The sequence below is a fragment of the Daldinia caldariorum genome, assembly GCF_022478825.1.
Source record: "Daldinia caldariorum strain CBS 122874 unplaced genomic scaffold F4812scaffold_1, whole genome shotgun sequence".
NCBI classification, from domain to species: domain Eukaryota; kingdom Fungi; phylum Ascomycota; class Sordariomycetes; order Xylariales; family Hypoxylaceae; genus Daldinia; species Daldinia caldariorum.
In genome coordinates this window covers 2012737-2032506 of record NW_025953037.1, presented here as the reverse complement: position 1 = coordinate 2032506, position 19770 = coordinate 2012737, and the positions used below count along the sequence as shown (strand labels likewise).

Genomic DNA, 19770 nt, shown 5'->3' with positions numbered 1-19770 from the left:
AGCTGGTTGCTTTGGGAAGGTCAAAAAGGACAAAAGAAAGGGATGTTATACGACAATGCGGGGAGTCGTCAAGGGGGGGCCATATACCCAGCTACCTACCCAGCTAGTTATCATTGAATGCCCCAATTGATCTAATTCATCTGTTACACCCTGTTCTGATACGCGTTTCTCTGGAAATGAGGAGGTTGAAAGATGTCGCGACCCGGGGTGCGTGGAAGAGATAAGAAAGACATACTCTATATCCCTCCCGTGCCACGGACCACGGTTGCCCATGAAGTTCTCCTTTCTTGTCTTCACGAATTGGTTCTGTAATATCTATCGTCTACCCATTAGGCATTAGACATTAGGCATCATGGGGTTTCCCTTCAAGGGAGCAGACGTTTCCGATAAGACAACACCTGCGATCAGTCCCAACCCAGATAACGACGCGACACCGAATTACTCTGACGAGAAGCTTCACGATATAGATGTAGCTACTGCCATCAAAGACCTCGACCAGATTCAACATAACCACCAATGGGACCCCAATCTCCCTCAAGAGAATCTCGATGCCATCAATTCGGCTCTTAAGCATGGGGATGTCAAGGAGATTATCGAGGCCGATTCGCAGTTTAGCCAAGATTCCCCCTACGAGGAAGTACGTGCTGCCGTGCGCAATACTGATGGCGGAGAAGTCGCATGTACCGTAAGAGCCTGGGTCTTAGGAATGATCTTCGTTACCCTCGGCTCTGGTCTTAATATGCTATTAAGTATGCGCAGTCCAATGGTTAACTTCCCAGCTTTGGTCGTGGTATTGTTGGTCTACCCAGTCGGATCTCTATGGGCCAAGTTCATGCCGACAAGAGTATTCAAAACCTTTGGTCAGGAGTGGACTTTGAATACCGGGCCCTTTACCATTAAAGAGCATGTCGTCGTCACCATTATGTCCAACGTCTCCATCTCATACGCATATTCCACCGACGCGCTGCTCGCGCTCCAAGGGAAGCCTTTCTATGATCTCAATTTAGGCTGGGGTTTTTCTTTGATGTTTACGCTAAGTTCGCAACTTATTGGAATCTCCCTATCCGGCATGTTTAGGCGATTCCTAATCTACCCAGCCGCCATGATGTGGCCTTCTCAGTTTGGCTATACCTCGCTTTTCTACGCCCTCCATGACAAGAGCAAAAGCGATGGTACCAAATCGAATGGCTGGGTGATAAGTCGTTACAGATACTTCTTCATTGTGACGAGCGGCATGTTTTTGTACTACTGGATACCTGGAGTACTTTGGCAAGGTCTGTCCGTGTTCGCTTTCGTAACATGGATTAAACCAGAGAACCCCGTACTCAACCAGCTCTTTGGCGGGTTCACCGGACTCAGCCTTATTCCGCTCACCTTTGACTGGACTTATGTCTCTGCCTACCTGTTGGATCCGTTGCTAGCTCCGACGCAAGCCCACGTCAATACTTTGATCGGCCTGGTCTTCTTTGTCATTATTCCGTGTATCGGAATGGTATATACCGGTGCCCTGTAAGTCTACATCGCCTTCGATCTTTCGATCTTTCGGGATTGATTGGATCATTCGCTAGTGGGTGTTGTTTCTAATAAGTCTGTAGTTATTCTGACTATCTTCCCGTCGTAACCTCTCAGACCTATGACAACACACAGAACGCATATACCGTCTCCAAGATTCTCGGGGACAACTTCACTCTCGATTTAGAAAAGTACCGTAACTATTCGCCACTATTCCTGTCACCTTCATTAGCTCTCAATTACGGGCTCTCCTTTGCCGCATTGACAGCTGCGCTTGTGCACACAGCCCTTTTCAATGGAAAGGAGATATGGTATCGCTTCAAAACTGCGCGCAACCAGGAACCTGACATTCATCTCAAGCTGATGAGGAAATACCGCGAGGCCCCCGAGTGGTGGTATTATGCGCTTCTAGTAGTATCGATCGCATTCGGACTTGCGACCGTGCTAGCGTATGATTCTCAACTCCCCTGGTGGGGGTTCTTCGTGTCTGTTATACTAGCCCTAGTGTTTGTGATTCCTACTTGCATGGTGATGGCGGTTTCGACTATCACGCTGTCTTTGAACGTCATCTCGCCGTTTATAGCTGGTTTCATATTCCCAGGCCGTCCGATTGCAGTCATGATATTCAAAGTCTTCAGCACGATCACTTTAGGACAGGCTCAGACATATGTACGTCAACCATTTCTTTCTTCCCGTTCAAACATTTATCAATTTTCCAATATACCTCGCATTACAACTTGCGTAAGTCGGGTTTAAGAGCTCTCTAAGATTTACTGACCCAAAATAGAGCAGCGACTTGAAGACAGCTCATTACATGAAGATCCCACCTAGAGTCACCTTTTGGTGTCAGGTCATAGCAAGTATATGGGCCGTGTTTGTCCAGATTGCGGTTATGAACTGGACGTTAGGAGCCATTCCGGATGTTTGCACCAAGTGAGTTATAACACCGAGAGCTATTTATAATTAATAAACTAACTTGTGCGTAGTACTCAGCCTAGTCATTTCACCTGTCCCAATGGACGAGCCTTCTTCTCGTCCTCGATCGTTTGGGGAGTTCTAGGACCGGAACGTATGTTTGGTCCCGGATCTATGTATGCGAACTTCAACTGGTTCTGGTTGATCGGGGCTGCCGTCCCAGTCATTTTGTGGTTCCTTAGCCGTAAGATGAAGATTGGTTTTGTGCGCCATCTCAACGCCCCGATAATGTTCGGTGCCATGGCATGGTTGCCTCCAGCCACTCCTATCAGTTTTTCATCGTGGGCAATATTCGGCTTGATTTTCAACTATGTCATACGAAAGAAATACGGCGGCTGGTGGAGGACGTACAACTATGTCACAGCTGCGGCTCTCGACGCGGGGCTTATCTTGTCGACGATCGTCATCTTCTTCGCCATAACTCTACCGGGAGTTACCATCCCCCAGTGGTGGGGTAATGTAGACGTGTTCAATACTGTTGTAAGTACATGGCGTACTGGCGAGACTATTTAGTTTATACTGCTGCTAACCATGACAAACAGGATGCATCGTACACGGGATGGCTTAAGACGGTACCAGAGGGTGAAACATTCGGGCCAGAAACGTGGTAAAATCATAATATAACAAGCTTTAAGAGCACTTTGAAAGACATTCACAGAAACAGCTCGATACTCGAATAAACCTATCAATCACTACGATAGTCACATCGCGGGTAGATTAAGTACCTCTAGGTACCTACATGCAATTTCTATCGAAATTTTAAAAGGGCAAAAGCTTGACGAGTCGCATTTACAGTGGGATTTTACCATATATAGGTACCTGGTATATTAGGTACCCTTACATGATATTTCATCCATTAGTACCGTGAGTCTCTTGTCTATTCAGCTTGGCTATAAATGCTAAGACCGTAGAAAAGCCCTCACGTTTGATAATAAACTACCTTCCCACACTAAGATGATATTACCAATCCCATAACTAATGCATAAATTCAAAATTTCCCAGGTTACGGCATGAGTTTTACCAAACTGTCTCTAGCCCGTTGACCCCCACCGGGCGTTCTGCGAGGGTAGTAATGCGGAATCCATGACGCAGGCCTTCCTCCTCGTTATGTACATCGTAGTCGGAGATAGCAGTGTGCGCTGTAACTCTGTTGTCCCAGAGCGACACGGTCTGATCGTCCCACTTCACGCGAACTTGGATGTCCGCACTCTGGGAGATATGCTATATGAGTGCTCACAGAGTTAGATGATGTTCAATTCGAAGTTAACATTGGGAAGGTTAGGTACCTAGGTAGGTACCTAGGTTAGGAAGCACGAACCTTGAAGAGCAATTGCAGAATGGCATCGGACTCCTCTGCCTTCAATCCTATGATCTTCTTCGTGAATCCCGGGTTCACGAAAAGCGCTTTCTGTCCAGTGACCTGGAAAACGAGATTAGACATAGGTAATTGGCTACAAGAAAGGGTCAAGGACTTGGTACTTACTGGGTGCACCCTCACGATAGGGTGGTCCGATTTGACAGGTTCGCGACGGACAAACTTTCCATCCCGACGAGCGCCTTCAGCCTGGGGGAACCCGCTGTGCTCAGCTCGTAATCCCTCTAGCAGTGTCTTGATCGGCTCCGAAAGCCTCTCGTAAGCCGCGACCTGAGACGTCCACGCGGTATCACCTCCCGTAGCAGGAACCGCGAGTAAAGTGAGAAGCGTGATCCCAGGGGGCTGGTGCTCATATGATACGTCCGAGTGGTACCCGGTAGTCGTCAAGCGCTCGAGACGGCGCTGCGCTCTGTACAGGTTATCCGGACCGAGATAAATATTGTGGAACTCGATGGCGCCGTCGACATGAGCTCCGACGGGCTATTGTATTCAAATGTTAGGTACCTCCTATCTTAGCTATTAACCAATATTTACCTACCGCTAGGTATAATAACTCCCAAAGGAAAAGTGGATAAAAAAAATATCACGTACATGAACATGCAGACGCCCAAAGTACTGGCCGAACTCCTTCTGCTTCTGGACCCCGATGTCCTTGAAGTTCTGGCCGCGGAACACGACGACGCCCCGCTCGGCGACCAGCAGGGCCAGCTCGTTCTTCTGCTCGTCCGTCAGCTCCGAGAGCTGCAGGCCGGATATCTCCGTGCCGACGCGGGGCGTCAGCTTGGTCACGACTACGTGCGGGTCCTTGAGCCCGAGGAGGTGAGGCTTGGCTTTGTCCGCGAGGAGGCCCCGGTCGACGAACTCGAAGGGCTCTGTCGGTGGGAATGTCGTTGATTCGTCGTACACGGGCAGATAGCTGGCGTATTTGTACTTTTTAACAAGAATTAGCACAGATATATATATTTTGTTATGTTATTACAGAATCTGGTCTCTTACTGAGGAATGTTGCGCCGTGTCATAAGCCTTGCTGAGCTTCTGCTCCGCCTTCCCCTTTAACTCGGATGCGCTGGGCAATACTTCTGCGACTGAGGGCGCCATTGTCGATACAATTCGTTAGTTTGGATAACTTGTACAATTCTCTCCACTCATATGAAGGCCAACGCGTCAATTATATATAGGGATCTTGATCTGACGTTGGCCTCGACCGCGTTATCTGATACTAGGTTTGACCCCCGCATATTCCTCATCATTTCCCCATATGATGCGATTCCGACGATGGATGTATCTCCAACAGGTACCTTAGTGAGCACGTCAAGTCCAGCCAAGCCAAGCCAAATCTACTACCCTCCATCGAGCTGCCTTTGAAATAGCTTTGGCCGTCTGTCATTTTTTAAGGTTTCGTCACATGTCGTGGGGATGTTACCATTGATAGCTACTATAACCCACTACTGGGGGAGTATACGGAAATCGAAAAATGGGTTGCAGTAGCACAGGCTAGGGCAATCATGCAAGTGAGACCAAAATGACGATTTTCCATACTGGGGACGACATCGGCGACAGATAAAATGGCTGCTGGGAATACATATATTTTGCTCTGTGGCGACAGCTAGTATCTCTTTGGTCTTGGACAATCAGTAGCCAAGCACCAAAACACGGCCGGCTCTTCCAGGGATAGACTTAGTGGTTCGAACCAGGAGAAATCGCCGTCGATGGAGGCCATCGAGACAACAGTCTCCGAGCACACTCCACCTAGGCATCCGCTCCTCAGACTTTTATAGAGAAATTTCAAGCAGAGCCCGAAGTACGAGAACCTTCATCGATTCGATCCGTCTTTTAGGTGGATGTGAAGTGAAGAAGAGATGGTGATATAGCAATATCTCCCAAACAAAGAGCTTGATTCTTATGATGGGTTAGAAGCTCGTTAACAAGATCGACTTGAAGGTGACCGCCTAGGCTTGTATTGCATTCTTCGCCCTGGACCTAGACAGGAGTAATCACGTCTTCAGGCAATCATGAGTGCGGATATTTACCGGGACAGTGATAAATCACTCTGTGCGTGTGCTCCGTTATGATACTCTACCAATGGCTTACACTTTCAAGACCGCTGCAGAAACAGAGTACTCATCGCAATTAATTGCTTCAGTATCGTTATATTAGGTACGTGGCCGTCAAATTATATTGTATATACCAAAATAAGCACCGCGATGGGATATGAGACTCAATGAGTCCAGACGTAAGTAAAAAGAATACAAATCACCCGTAATTTCTTGTTACGATTCTAATGTTCAACGGGAGCAAAACGAATACCGAGAAAATACGAAAGATGAGGGGAGCAGGCAGTTGGAGTTGAGGTAGGTTCGCAAGTTGAGAAGCTCGGTGTTTACGATGAATATGTTAGACTCAAGCATCTTGTTAGTTCTAGAAGTTGATGATCGAGTGCGCAAAGTTAAACGGGGCTTCATCCTCTCAGCTGTCTAGGAGATACCTCCATTCTTGCTTTAGGTTTCTTTTTGTGTGTGTTTAAAAATAGGAACCGTAAAGATTTTTTTTCTGCTTTAAATATACCTAAGTGCTTACTAGGAAAAACTATAAATATGACTAGAATTCAAAATATACGATCACTTCGCAATGAGATTGTAGTTATATCAAATAAGTATAGGTACTTCCCTATTACTCCCCCCTCTTTTGATGCCCCTAACCCAAACCGAAGCGATACACATCGACGAAGCCTGCTGCCGTTTGAAATGCCCTCGTGAACAAGGTGAGATGGACTTCGCAAGTGGGAACGCTCCGCAGAGGGAGAAAAAGTATAAAAGGCTCATGTTGCGAAAAACAAAGACCTACCTATACATCCTTCTTAAGTTTCTTTTTTCCTCTGTTGTTCACCACCTAGTTCGTCCGAAAAAGACTCGATGTCTCCCATGACACTCATCGGCAGCTCTGGGGTCCATTGCTCCAACGTCGGGGTTGGAGGAGACATATAGTTACCGCTGTTGTAGCTGATGTTTTGCTCTGAGAGCGGAACGGGCGTGGGATGAGGCACCCTTTTGATTTCCGGCGACTACGACATGATCTCCCACCTCGGCGTGGGCGCTACGTGTCCGCACTGCAACGCCTCTCCCCACTGCGGAGAGCCTGTCTGTCTCAACATCGGAACTTCATATTCGGTCATGGGAGTGAAGGATATTTCTTCCGCCCACGCGCTCGAATTCTCGATATTTGCCTGGTTGACAAGTTCTGAGAGGTCGCAATGGAGTTCTTGCAACATCGGGATCACATCCAACACGACGCCCGTGCGGATGTATTCAAAGATCAGCTTGTCCTGGATGTTGCAAAGATCCGGGGTCTCCACAGACTCTAACGAGAAGAGAAACGTTCTCGTGATATCGAGCTGTGCTCGTGCGCTCTGGTCGAGCTCTGTACCTAGAAAGCGACGGTATCGCTCGGTCAACTCTTCACGTCCTAAGCACTTACGACACATACCGTCTCCCTCAGTGTATGGTCTGACGGTGTCGGCGCCATGTTCCCGTACCAGGCAGCTGCTGTAGAGAGGACTGTAGTTTGCACAATACAGTACTTGGTTGTCGATGTCGATATGCCCGCAGACCATGAGCTTCAGGCTCCACTTGTGACACATCTTGGAATATATTAGGGGATGCAAATGAAAATGTTAGGTATAAGGGGGTAGGTTAGATAACTGCTAGAGTAGGATTTGACAGATACAGTTGTCGCAAAGCTATCAACTCAAGGAGTTAGCAGACTCAATGGAAACGTCTTAGCATACAGAACTTTGAATCTTCCGTGAAAAATTACCCTTAGCACTACTAAAGGGCTTCTTCACCCGAGCCAGCAGGCGTTATGCAATTGAGTTTGCTATCTGCACTGTTGCGATGAAGTCTTGCTTTAACCCTCGTATGGTGAGAACCTCTAGGGGAACTTATAAGGGTCCGGTCTATTAACGCTGATACCTTAAGTGTGTATGTAGTATAAAGACACAAAGCTATGGTTTCTAATACAATGTCATACACAATTAGATATTCTTTCACTAAAAAGCCAAGTGAATGAATGGATTATTCAATGGGATTATTCAAGCACAACAGAGGCAAGTAAAAAGCCAATAGTTCACCTAACATAGAGCTGTTGATTGTTCAGTTTGAAATCAAAGCATACCTCTTAGGACACCTAGAAACCTAGACACCTACCTCAACTAGCCTCGACAACCTGCCCACCCTGAACATATTAGGTTAGGTACCTGTAATAATCACTTCAAGGAAATCTTTAAGTCGGGTGAAACCCGATCAACGAAATCATCGCGTAGCTGCCCAAAGCAAAAGTAATAACATAGGACCATGAACCATCGTTGAAGAATGAAACATATTCAAATTGATAACTTTTGTCCTCCCCCCAAGTCGTTCCAAATACATCTATAGTCGTTCCACAGAGCTACAATCCCTTGCCCTACCTTCTTTGGGACCCACCACGTCTCTCCGATTCCAAGAATGCATCGAATTCTTTCTGAGCTTTATCTTGCTCGTAGTTCTTGCCCTCTTTGTCCTCGTCTTGCATTGTATACGCGAAGCCCTCTGTCCTCGGTTGTCTCTCCTGGGGGTTTTTTGTCTTGTCTTGTCGTAGCTGGCCCCAGCCGCTCTCCTCACCGGATGAATCTCCCCGAGCCCACTGAGCGTTTCCAGATTGGGTTTGCTGTCTGATACGGTCCCAAGCGGAGCCAGCTTGGGCATTACGGGTTTGTTGGGCTTCCGCCCTCCTCAATGCGGCTGGGACTGGAGAGGCATCGTCGGCATCATCGAAAAGGTCCGAGTCATCGTCTGAATGCCGCGAGCCTGAATCCGAGCCTTGGAACTGGGTTCCCTTGCCCCAATATGATTCAGGGGAAGATGCCGACGAGCTTCTTCTGTCTTCTGCATCCGAATCGCTCGAACTGCTATTTGACTGACTTGTGAACGAATCACGTTCATACTCTCGAGATGCCTGATTTCCCGACTCGAAGGAATATTTATCATGTGGGGATGGGGGAGCAGAAAACCCCTGGGAAGACTGAGAATTGGGATCTGGATGCGCTGGAAGATTTTGCTGCGGACCCTGGTTCCCATGCTGCATACGAGACTGGTTGACAAGGTTCCTTCTGACATCTTCCACCCAGGCCTTCATGCGCGGATCCTTGAGTATGCGTATGTCGTAGGACTTTTCCGCAATAGAGCTGTAGAAGACGGTAGATACGATCATGGTCAGAGGGAAATAGCACAAGAACCGAATTCCATGCCAGGCGTAAACGGCGGAAGAATCTTTAACAATAGGAAAGCGTCTGGAGGGGAAGGTATAGGGATTGAATATCGTCTGGTTCGGCTGATAAAGGGGGAACTTGAAAGTCTTTCTCGTCCTCCAGCATATAGCACCAGTTATCAATAAGGAGGTAGGATTGATAAGAGCGAGCCATCGGGATGCATGAGCAGCAGCTTCGCTAGTAGCGTCAACTTCTTCAGGTGCTAAGCGGCGCCGAGAAAGCTTAGACGCTTGGATGGTCTTGTTGGTGACGTAAAAGACGCGAAGAGTATCCTTCACAAAGAATAGACGCGTCCAGGAGGGAAGGCCAGGCAAACGTTCAAAATGTATAGTTGCGCCATCTTGAAAGTATTTCTTTTCGATTTGGGCCTGGTCAACCCGTCTTACGTTTGGCCAAGGAGGATTGGTAGTGAGGTCTGATGACGAACCATCATTGAAGGAGTGATCAGTGCCGTTGTCAGACATTTAAGAAATTAAATCTAAGGGAAAAAAATCATTTATTTTGAAATTGGGAATTGGGAGTTGGAAGTTGAGAACTTTGGGAAATTGGAAGTTGGGAATTGAGAAATGGGAAACGGGAAATGGGAAATCGTGAAGATGAAATCATAAGATCGGGAATGGAGTGCATCGGTAAACTGTATTTGGTGGGGTAACCAGGGAAAGCTAGGTAGATCAAGTCATGCATGTACCTAAGGTCGGGAGCTTGGGCCATGTACTTGATGTCGTACATAAACGTCATTGAACTACTTATGCAGGTAAGCCACAGATATCGGCCTAGGTACCTCATATACGCTGGTACATAGTGGGGAAGGGTTTCTTTTTGTGGCTAGTTGCGTTTTATTGGCTGAGCACATGCAACATTTTTAACTTGTGTTACCAAAACTCAAAGCAATTTTAAATCGCGACGCGGTTTGAAGACGCGTCTTATCAATTCAATTTCAATATTCGAATTGCTTTGCTATTGAACTTCTCTCACCCCTCCAGCTCGCTATACGAAGGATCTTAGCACTTGAAGCTAGGACCTTATTCTTTACCGCCAACGTTCAATCTTTTTTTTCTTGGTCAATCGCCCAATTCCTCCACAAATATCATCTACTTGAATCTTTGTTAACTAGACCAAAATCTGTTAACGACGAATTATGGTCAAATAAATTCACCAGAATAATACCACTACCACTACGATTACCACTATGCCCCTTCGCAAATCTTTCTCGGAACTGAATACCTCTTCTAAAGTATGTCTCTTTTTTTTTCTTTTTTTTTGTGTAAATTCTACGACGCTGAATTGCCAACATAATTCGTTTAATAAAGACCTGAAGACCTGACTGAGTATTATATATAGACTCGCCAACAATGGAGTAAAACAAGGAGCCATTCAACCGTAGCTCGAGCCGCGCGAAATCCAGTCTCAAAGCCACTTCAGCCCATATCCGAAGTCACCAAAAACAAGCTCAATGCTTTCAAGCGTTCGGATCCAACTAAACCCGATGATCACGAGGCTGGCGCATCTACTGTCAGCACCGAGGCAACTTTAAATGCTGATACTAACTCCAAAGTCGAGGTTGAGGAGACAGCTAACGTTCCCGCGCCCAAAGAAAGCACCACTCCGCCTTCAAATCGGCTAGCATGGCACGATCTTATTGGGACGGCCGAAACCGAAAAGGAAGAAGAAGGCTCTCCCAATGAAAAGATTGGCTGGGATACAAAAGAAGATATACAACATCGGTTAAGGCTATCGCCAGTGATGCCAGGTAAAAGAGGAAAGAAACGAGCCCGAAGTTCGTCGCCCGTATCATCACCTGCCTCTCATTCAAAATACCGCGTCCCAGCTGTAAACGTCGAAAAGTTGTCGCGAGCGCTTAAGTCCCCTCACGCCGACCCTGCGCTGGAATTGTGGGACAGGTTCTCTCAAAATGGATCCGCGACCGTCGCGCCCCTGGGAGTAATGAATTCAACTCTAGCCCAAATCATGGTCTCATCTTCACCCCGACCGTCGAGGGTAGCAGGAGAAGGTGGGCTACGAAGGGCTATCAGCTGTGGAGAAAACTGGCCTAAACGTCGAAGGGTTGAACGGACAGAAGCTGCAAAGCCGGCGGAGATCAATGTCGACGAGAGTCCTAGTCGTAGTTCGAAGTCGTCTATGGTTAACGCCCTGCTGCAAAGCGTAACGGGGGAACTTAATAGATCCAAAGCGATCCAGGCCTGTCAAGATGCACCTGAGTCCCCGTTACACAAGAAGAAGTCTTCTCAGCCAGTAACACAAATTCCCAGTTCACCCACCAGACGAATGTCGTTTTCAGGACCCTCTCCGGTGTTTGCTTTAAAAGCTATAACAACGGAAAATTCAGGGTCAGAAGAAACATTAGTAGGCAATTCTTCTGACTACGACGACGAAGATTTCGATGACGACGCACTCATGGAACTAGGTGTAAGTATAGGCGAATCCTGTGGAGAACCGATAAAAGAACTAGCGGTGCCGCCGGCAGATACTGGGCAAGATCAGAAACAACTCGACCAAAAGTTGGAGTCATTTGATGATGATGATGATGATGATGATGAATTTAATGATATGGACGACGACGACATATTCGCTGTCGCCGGAGACTTGATAACGCAAATTGACGAGACACACACACCACCTCAGCCTCGTGCTACTACGCCGCAGAAAATCCCAATCCCTATATCTGATGACCTTGCTGAGGATATTTATGGCGATGATTTTGGGGGCGATTTTGATTTTGACGCTGCTGAAATGGCTGCTACGCAGTCTGTCTCTTTTGAGCAGATGGACGGATCGTTACCTGTACGTTGGCGGTAGTGGGAATGAATTGAATTTGGTTGCTAAGAGTGTTTGTAGGTAGCCAATAAGCCCAAGACAATTCAGAGATACCTAGTGACAAAGGTTCTTCAAGGCCAATATGTCGATGACCACGGACGTGAGTCAGTAGAAAAGGTAGGTTTTCATCATGAAGTAAGTAATACTCCAGAAATATCACTAACCCTAGCACTTCCAGATTCTCCTCGTTCAAGTCGATCGAAGTAATATCATGAAAACTGTCCATCTTCGAGGGGATTGGGTAGATACTCCTGCCAGCCCGAAGTCTTACGTTCACATACTTGGCCAGTTCGAACCTACTGGGCAATGTATCATCGATAACTCACAGAACATCCTTATTCTGCACCCGGACCAGCTTATCTCAGCCACGGTCGTAGCAGATAGCTTTACTTGCATGCGCCGAGCTGTTCTGCAGGATCGCGTCAAGGCCTCTAGTGACAAGACCCCGCCCTTAGTGTACGGAACTTTACTGCACGAAATCTTCCAGGAGGCACTTATGTCCAATAAATGGACACCGCAGTTCCTGGATAGTGTTATATGTAATATAACAGAAAAACATGTGGAGGACTTATACACGATCAAAGTCTCCCTCAACGATGCCCGCGAACATCTTAGATCAAAAATGCCGGAGCTAAGGGGTTGGGCGTCGGCATTTGTTACACGTTTCCCGAAGGTAATTTTTCCATTTGTATATTGTCTACCTTAAGTGAGGATGGTTTTACTGATCTTACTAGCCCGATGCTGTTGTACAAGGTCGAAAGGGCGACAAGGCGAATATGTGCATTACGAAGCTCCTCGATGTCGAAGAACATGTGTGGTCCCCAATGTATGGGTTAAAAGGTAATATCGATGCCACGGTTCAAGTAACTATGAAAGATGGCTCCCAACGGCGTACCTTAACCGTGCCTTTCGAAGTGAAGACGGGTCATAATGCTACGAGTAACCACCAAGCGCAGACGTCCCTTTATAATCTCTTATTGTCGGATCGTTACGATGTCGAGATCGCTTATGGTATCCTATACTATATGGAAACATCTCAGACGATTCGAATCCCGACAATCCGCAACGAGCTTCGCCACATGATTATGCAACGAAATCAGCTCGCATGTTATATTCGGGAACGGAGCGTCCAACTTCCACCTATGAAACGAAGCACTAACACATGTGACAAATGTTACGCGAAGGTGTCTTGTTTCATATACCACAAACTTGCAGATAACGGCGATCACGAGACAAGTGGAATGAAAGCCAAGTTTGACGAAGTCGTTCGGCATCTGACTCCGAACCACCAAGAATTTTTCTTGAAATGGGAAGATCTATTAACAAAGGAAGAGAAAGAGAGTCAAAAATTACGCCGGGAACTGTGGACCATGGTGAGCACCGAGAGGGAGAAGCTCGGGAGATGTTTTGCCAACGTTATCATTGAGGAGGGTTCTGCTCTTGAGGATGCCAACAACCCGAGAATCAACCGATTTCGATATACATTTATCAAGGAAAATCCTGCTCCGGGATTCTCCTTCCTTGATTCTCAGCTTGTCGTGGGAGAGCCGATCGTTGTGTCTGATGAACAGGGCCACTTTGCTTTGGCCATTGGATACGTTACGTCCGTGAGGAAGCAAAAGATCTCTGTCGCCGTCGACCGACGACTCCACAATGCTCGTGTGCGTCAGCCGGGGTTCAATGAATCGGATAACCAGGTTTTTGCCAGCATCATGGAGGTGGCACCCGAAGGGGCGACGCCTGCTCAATCTCAAGGTAAAGTGAAAGGTGCACCACTCAAATATCGGCTTGATAAGGATGAATTCAGCAGCGGCATGGCGACCGTCCGAAACAACCTGGTTCAAGTCATGGCAGATGGCGTGTTTGGATCAAGAGAAATTCGACGACTTGTAGTCGACCTCGCTCCACCGACATTCAAGGCATCCACGACGCAATACACGGTCGCCGACCAAGCAAGCCTGAACATCGACCAAAAGAGGGCTATTGAGAAGGTTATGAGCGCCAACGACTATGCACTTGTCTTGGGCATGCCTGGCACCGGTAAAACCACTACGATTGCCCATATCATCCGCGCACTTGTTGGTCAAGGAAAAAGCGTCCTCCTAACCTCTTATACGCATTCGGCCGTGGACAATATCCTATTAAAGCTGAAGAACGACAAGATGCCTATTCTTAGACTCGGCGCGCCAGCAAAAGTCCATCCAGACGTGCAGGATTTTACCATTCTCGCCGGACAGCCGATGGCTAGTTTCGAAGAGATCCGAAGCGCTTGGCACGAAACACCAATCGTGGCGACAACTTGCTTAGGAGTAAATCATCCGGTGTTTAACGAACGGACTTTTGACTATTGTATTGTTGATGAAGCATCCCAGATTACACTACCCATATGCCTGGGACCAATCCGCATGGCACGTACATTTGTCCTAGTGGGAGATCACAATCAACTACCTCCTCTGGTTCAGAACGAAGAAGCTCGTATCGGCGGTTTAGATGTCAGTCTCTTCAAATTACTCTCTGACACGCACCCAGACTCGGTGGTGAATCTCGAACACCAATACCGCATGTGCGAGGATATCATGACCCTCAGCAACACCCTTATTTACGAAGGTCACCTCAAATGCGGCACAGAAGAACTCCGCCATCGAAAACTCGAGGTGCCTTTCATGGAAAACTTGCGGCACAAGCATTATAATGCAGACACTATCATGTGCCCCGGTACACCGCGGTCGTTCTGCACGTCTTGGGCCAATGACAGCTGCTGGCTCCGCAACCTTGTAGATCCCGAGGCAAGAGTCCGCTTCATAAACACGGACTTCCTACCTTCGTCGTGTGAAGAGGCCAAGGGAAACCGCATCGTCAACCCCATCGAGGCGCGCATCGTAGTGCAACTCGTCGACGCGCTGCTAGCGACGGGCATCCCGGCGGCCGAGATCGGCGTGATGACGCACTACCGGTCGCAGCTCTCGCTGCTGAAGCACGGGCTGCGGGCGCACGGCAGCAGCATCGAGCTGCACACGGCGGATCGGTTCCAGGGACGCGACAAGGAGGTGGTGATCCTGAGCCTCGTGCGCAGCAACGAAGGGTGCAACATAGGCGACTTGCTGAAGGACTGGCGCCGCATCAACGTCGCCTTCACCCGCGCCAAATCCAAGCTGCTCGTCGTCGGCAGCCGCGACACCCTCAAGGGCGCCGGTGACCACGAGATGCTGAGCCGCTTCGTAGGCCTCATGGAGTCCCGCTGCTGGGTGTACGACTTGCCCGCCGACGCGCTCGAGAGCCACTTCTTCGACAACGAGGCGGGTGCGGGGACGCAGATTACGGCATCAGGGGGGGGAGGTGCTGGTGTTATAGATCTTACGAGTCCGAAGAAACAGCAATCTTCCCCGGCCAGGAAAGTACCAAAGAAAGGCTTCGTTGGAGGAAAAGGAGCTGCTGGTGCCGATGGGAAAGAGAACCAATACCAGCGGCCTGAGAACGGAGTCAAGAGAGGCAAGATCACGGAGAGGGCGCTCCTGCGAGGAAACCTCATCACGCGGGATATTTTTAACGACATTACGGACGGGCGGTTTTGATATTTTTTTTTTTTTTTTGAAACCCTCTGGACAGAGGTAGAGGTAGAGATTAGAGGTCAAGCAAGCGTGTTTACTTGGATGCAAGACATGGAGTATTTCGCATAATGCGCATCAGGAGTATCGGCGATGGATAGCATACTTTCAGCGTTAGGATGTTTGGCGTATTTGTATGTATTGGGAACGGAAGTGAGTTGGCTCTTTTCGAACGAGCGGCACCGTGGGTATTTTATGACTATGTTAGTTGGGTGTAGCAAGATAGCAAGCAATAGGGTAACGTCGAGGCCGATGAATGAAGTATAAGACTGGTATTATTCATTAACGTATCGCGTTCGTTACGTTTGATGTGAAACCCTATCGGGTGTATTTTACATACTCGTATGTAGCATGATTTGTTGAAGTGCATAGAGACCTAGAATATTCGATGATTGAAATTATTTGATAAGTTCCCTTAGATTTAAATAGGAGGTACCTAGGTAATAACAGACTCCTTAAACAGACGCCTCTCCACGTCCCCTTTCCCGAAGAGAAAATTAAACGAATACAACATAGTCATATCTCGGATGTCACGATTTCACCTATGCGCCGAATTATTCGAATCTTCCGAACTCCTAGCCGAGAGGTAATCTGGTAGTACCACGAGCGCTGACGGCCTTCGAAGGAAGGACGGGGAAACGTTCTCCTCGCCGGCGTAACTCCCGTTAGAACTAGGCGCGAAACCATTCCAACCACTGACGATAGGTATACCCCTTTCCCCGTCCCCGTCCCCGTCCCCGCCTCCATTTCCGCTTCTTCTCCTCAGTCCCTCCGCCATCTCCACGTCGCCATCACCATCGGGTGACCCCACATGTGTCGCCGTTGTCGTCCTCGGCCCGTTCCAGATCAAGTCGACGTAGAGCGAAGGCTTATCCTCGTCGCGGCCGAGGACGTAGCGGCGGAAGAACCAGGGCAGGTACCTGGCGACCTGGTGGCGGACGAAATCGCGCTTGCGCACGGCGAACACCAGGTCGAGGTCCTCGAGCGAGCGGCGCTTCGTCTCCTCGACGAACAGGAAGACGAGCACGAACGCGAGCAGGTTGAGCCCCGAGAACAGGCCGAGGGAGCCGCCGTTGTGGAGCCGCGCGTAGATGCTGTTGCTTGGGGAGTAAGTAGGTACCTAGGTAGAATCGGTATGGTTGATAAACTCGGAGAAGAACGTACCTAGGGAAGAACATCTGGATGAGTCCGGCGAAAAGGAGGTTGGTGGTAATTGCGAATGCGCAGCCCTAGGAAATTTGAAGCTTAGTAGGGGGTAGTTATCGGAATCAACAACCATTTGATTGTGCTACATACAGCTTCGCGATGGGATAATGGGAAGCTATCGTAGAATTAATACAAGCATCACAAGTCCATCAGCACGGTATACTAACCTCTCGGAAGCGAGCGTGAATGGAATTGGACCTAGACAAGTAATTGGATTTTAACAGAAGTAGTGGATAGTTGGTCATTGGAATGACATACCCATCCCTGGCGAGTATACAGCCGCAAATACTATCGACCGTCGTTAGTAAACTGTCTTGTTTGTTTACCTAACCCGACTCCTGACTCCTTTTTATTTGCTTACAGAATATGAAGAAAGCAATCAGTCCGACCCTGGCATTCTGGCCGACCGTCAATGTGGACAGAGCAGCAGCCATCATGAGCAGGCACATAATGGGTAATGTCATCACAAGCCACTTGCGGCGACCGAGCGTGTCTATGGTTCTGATTGCCGGCAGACCGAAAATAAAGTTAACTGCCCCTGAGAATAGATGAGATTATAGGTTGATAGGTAGGCATATTGACAGGTTGCTATGAAACGTACCAATTCCTAGACTGTAGACCATCGGCATGAAAGCGTCGTTGCTATTTTTCAGTAATCCGCTAAATAGAGTACCTAGTATCGTTGATTATTTAGAACGTATCTCGTGGTATATGAAAAGTAGGTATGTTGCTCGTTACCTGAATAGAACGCTAGGATATTCACTGTTCTCACATTGTTAGTGGTATAAACCTTTATACACGCTTAATACTACCAAGCAATCTTAAATAAAGTCTCAACGGTGGATTGGTGGACTTACTCCCGCATAATTGTTGAGCCAGAGAGACTATAGAACTACTTATCAGGGCATTCCTTAGCCGTCTTTGTATGAACAGCTCTTTGTATTGGATCAAATAACTCTTGAGACGGGTGACCAACCCCCGAGGAACGTCGTCAGTTGAGTCCTCTAAATTAGAATCCGAATATTCTTCAAGCTGGATTGACTTATAGACCAGATAAGTATCTCGGAGAGCCTGTAACTATTTAAGTGAATAGAGTTTAGTTTTCTATCCTACATGTAATACCGACGTCTGGCGGTACTTACCTTCGTTTTTCGGAGTCTCAACAGGATATTGTATGCTTTTTGCGGGTCATAACTAGAAGTTCTCTGTCGCATATAATATCGAGGGCTTTCAGGACAGAACCAAAGCGCTATCATGAGAAAGGTACTTGGAACAAAGGGCGCGCCCAAGATCAACTGAAGCGATCGTTTGGCATCGTTTGCTGTATAGAAAATAAGGTTGAACGCGAAGCCAACCATGATTCCGAAGGCAACCCTGCCCACCAAGATTAGTTTGTATGACCATATAGTCATTCAACTGTTATCTCACCATAATTGCCAAGCAAGGATGAAGCTTCCTCGCCAGAAGCCAACTGCAGTCTCTGCTGCAAGAATAGGTGTGCTGCAAGCTTTAAGCCCCATGCCTATCCCAAGAGGGACGTTAGCTTAACAGTATCCAAGGTGTCTTCAGTAAACGTAAGAGCCATAAAGCACATATAATGACAATTTACTCACCTATACCGTTCACTATACGAACACATAGCAATGCCTGCCAGGTAGAACACCATGCAGAACCTAGGGAACTAGCAAATATGAGGCAGGCAGCAACGGCTATGGCGCCCCGCCGGCCGATGAGATCGTTAAGGGGTAGGGACAACCAGCAGCCCAATAGGGCAGCGAAGAAGAACGGCGAAGCGTTAGTTGCCCCGAGTTTCCAGTCGTCTAGCTGCGGGCTACTATCTCCGTCAGAAGTGGTAGAATCCGGCTTCGTCGAAGTCACGTTAGGAAGTCCAAACTCAGCCGCGTACAGCGAAGCTCCGTTGATCGAGGATTGCACAAAGCCTTGGAGAAAAGCGGCCAGCGATACAGCGAGGATTACGGTAAACATCTTTCGTTGTGAGAAGAGAGCATCCTTCTCTGCTATCAACGCCTTCTTCTCATCCTCGCTAAGCTGGACAGGGAGATGGTAACCGGCCGTGGGGTCCTCAGACCGAGCGACTTCGTCGTATGAGCGAGCATTCTGGGCCACGCGAGCTGCTCGGAGCAGTTCCTCCTGATCTACTGCCGACAGACAATTCATCCAGAATATATAGACATCGTGCTGGAGCTCCTCGTCGGTCAAGTAAGCTAAGAAAGGTTAACAGAGCATGTAATACACACTTCAATGTAGAACTGTCGTACCTAAAGGGTTCTCGATGATCCCCTGCCTATTTTTCCGTCTTCTAGTTACCTGCGCATGATATTGGTCATGACCTTTCCCCGAGGGGGTAATCGTCCTATCCAACTCCATGCTATTTATTATAATGCCTTAATGGAGGTTTCGTAGAGGCTGATATGGACCATGAATAGCTTGGAGGAGAGATATGGCTGTCAGCCATAGGTTATGGTGCTAACTACCTAGATACCCAAGCATCGGGATTCACTAAGGACCAGAGCATATTGAGCGGAACGCATAAGACAGAAAATGGTCAGGAATACGGTATTCTTAGGTGAAGCATCCTCACCCAAACCATACCTGAAGCCTCGTGCGTATTGTGTAATACCTCTCGGTGAGCAACACCATTTTACACACCCTTATCGATATGACATAACACATACGTATGCCGGCACAATTTGATTGGAAAGCTACCCGCGTATTGTTGCACCAGCTGAAAAAAAGGCTTCCATCTTATGCAAGAAGCAAAATTTTGCTGAGCCTTCGAAGGATGTGTGATATCTGTCATGATAGTACAGGCGTATATGTAGGTCTAGCAAGCGCTAGCCCGTGCTCAATTTCCAATTTCCAAGTTCCGTTAACTATAACGGAAACTTGGCCGGGCAATAGTAGCAGTCCTAAGACCTAAAATTGGTATTTTTTCACGT

At 47.9% G+C, this 19770-nt stretch overlaps 6 protein-coding genes across 6 annotated transcripts; 2 read left to right on the top strand and 4 right to left on the bottom strand.

The window, feature by feature from the left end:
* Positions 1-352: 352 nt before the first annotated feature.
* Positions 353-3098, top strand: F4812DRAFT_449087 (small oligopeptide transporter; the record flags this gene model as incomplete). Its single annotated transcript, XM_047935935.1, has 5 exons — positions 353-1509; positions 1596-2181; positions 2300-2445; positions 2499-2967; positions 3030-3098. 5 exons carry the CDS (start codon positions 353-355, stop codon positions 3096-3098), a joined length of 2427 nt encoding a protein of 808 aa, XP_047795011.1.
* Positions 3099-3504: 406 nt separating this feature from the next.
* F4812DRAFT_454508 (TauD-domain-containing protein) lies at positions 3505-4960 on the bottom strand (the record flags this gene model as incomplete). Its single annotated transcript, XM_047936659.1, has 5 exons — positions 3505-3708; positions 3806-3907; positions 3971-4342; positions 4454-4792; positions 4859-4960. 5 exons carry the CDS (start codon positions 4958-4960, stop codon positions 3505-3507), a joined length of 1119 nt encoding a protein of 372 aa, XP_047795010.1.
* A 1500-nt stretch (positions 4961-6460) lies between these two features.
* F4812DRAFT_464741 (uncharacterized protein) lies at positions 6461-7499 on the bottom strand (the record flags this gene model as incomplete). The annotated part of the gene is made up of 3 exons (XM_047938374.1): positions 6461-6906; positions 6970-7285; positions 7346-7499. 3 exons carry the CDS (start codon positions 7497-7499, stop codon positions 6720-6722), a joined length of 657 nt encoding a protein of 218 aa, XP_047795009.1. The 3' UTR covers positions 6461-6719.
* Positions 7500-7926: 427 nt separating this feature from the next.
* F4812DRAFT_409921 (uncharacterized protein) lies at positions 7927-9809 on the bottom strand. Its single transcript, XM_047932487.1, has one exon. The coding sequence runs from the start codon at positions 9626-9628 to the stop codon at positions 8321-8323; it is 1308 nt and encodes a 435-aa protein (XP_047795008.1). The 5' UTR covers positions 9629-9809; the 3' UTR covers positions 7927-8320.
* A 452-nt stretch (positions 9810-10261) lies between these two features.
* Positions 10262-12065, top strand: F4812DRAFT_21696 (uncharacterized protein). Its single transcript, XM_047930402.1, has 2 exons — positions 10262-10398; positions 10506-12065. The coding sequence occupies exons 1-2, from the start codon at positions 10354-10356 to the stop codon at positions 11979-11981; spliced, it is 1521 nt and encodes a 506-aa protein (XP_047795007.1). The 5' UTR covers positions 10262-10353; the 3' UTR covers positions 11982-12065.
* A 3915-nt stretch (positions 12066-15980) lies between these two features.
* On the bottom strand, positions 15981-19353 carry F4812DRAFT_21467 (uncharacterized protein). Its single transcript, XM_047930379.1, has 13 exons — positions 19090-19353; positions 18424-19035; positions 18239-18332; positions 17953-18184; positions 17668-17887; positions 17549-17572; positions 17412-17483; positions 17172-17348; positions 17069-17098; positions 16978-17008; positions 16901-16925; positions 16769-16833; positions 15981-16704 (listed from the first exon to the last, which is right to left on the bottom strand). The coding sequence occupies exons 1-13, from the start codon at positions 19196-19198 to the stop codon at positions 16143-16145; spliced, it is 2253 nt and encodes a 750-aa protein (XP_047795006.1). The 5' UTR covers positions 19199-19353; the 3' UTR covers positions 15981-16142.
* Positions 19354-19770: the final 417 nt, after the last annotated feature.

Excerpts from the sequence above, each read along its gene's own strand:
- F4812DRAFT_21467 (XM_047930379.1), bottom strand. The coding sequence starts at position 19,198 with ATGGAGTTGGATAGGACGATTACCCCCTCGGGGAAAGGTCATGACCAA. Across the intron at positions 17,484-17,548 it reads TATCCTAGCGTTCTATTCAG|GTACTCTATTTAGCGGATTA; the intron begins GTAACGAGCAAC and ends CAACGATACTAG. Across the intron at positions 16,926-16,977 it reads TTCACGCTCGCTTCCGAGAG|CTTCCCATTATCCCATCGCG; the intron begins GTTAGTATACCG and ends ATTCTACGATAG.
- F4812DRAFT_409921 (XM_047932487.1), bottom strand. The coding sequence starts at position 9,628 with ATGTCTGACAACGGCACTGATCACTCCTTCAATGATGGTTCGTCATCA.
- F4812DRAFT_21696 (XM_047930402.1), top strand. The coding sequence starts at position 10,354 with ATGCCCCTTCGCAAATCTTTCTCGGAACTGAATACCTCTTCTAAA. Across the intron at positions 10,399-10,505 it reads AACTGAATACCTCTTCTAAA|ACTCGCCAACAATGGAGTAA; the intron begins GTATGTCTCTTT and ends TATTATATATAG.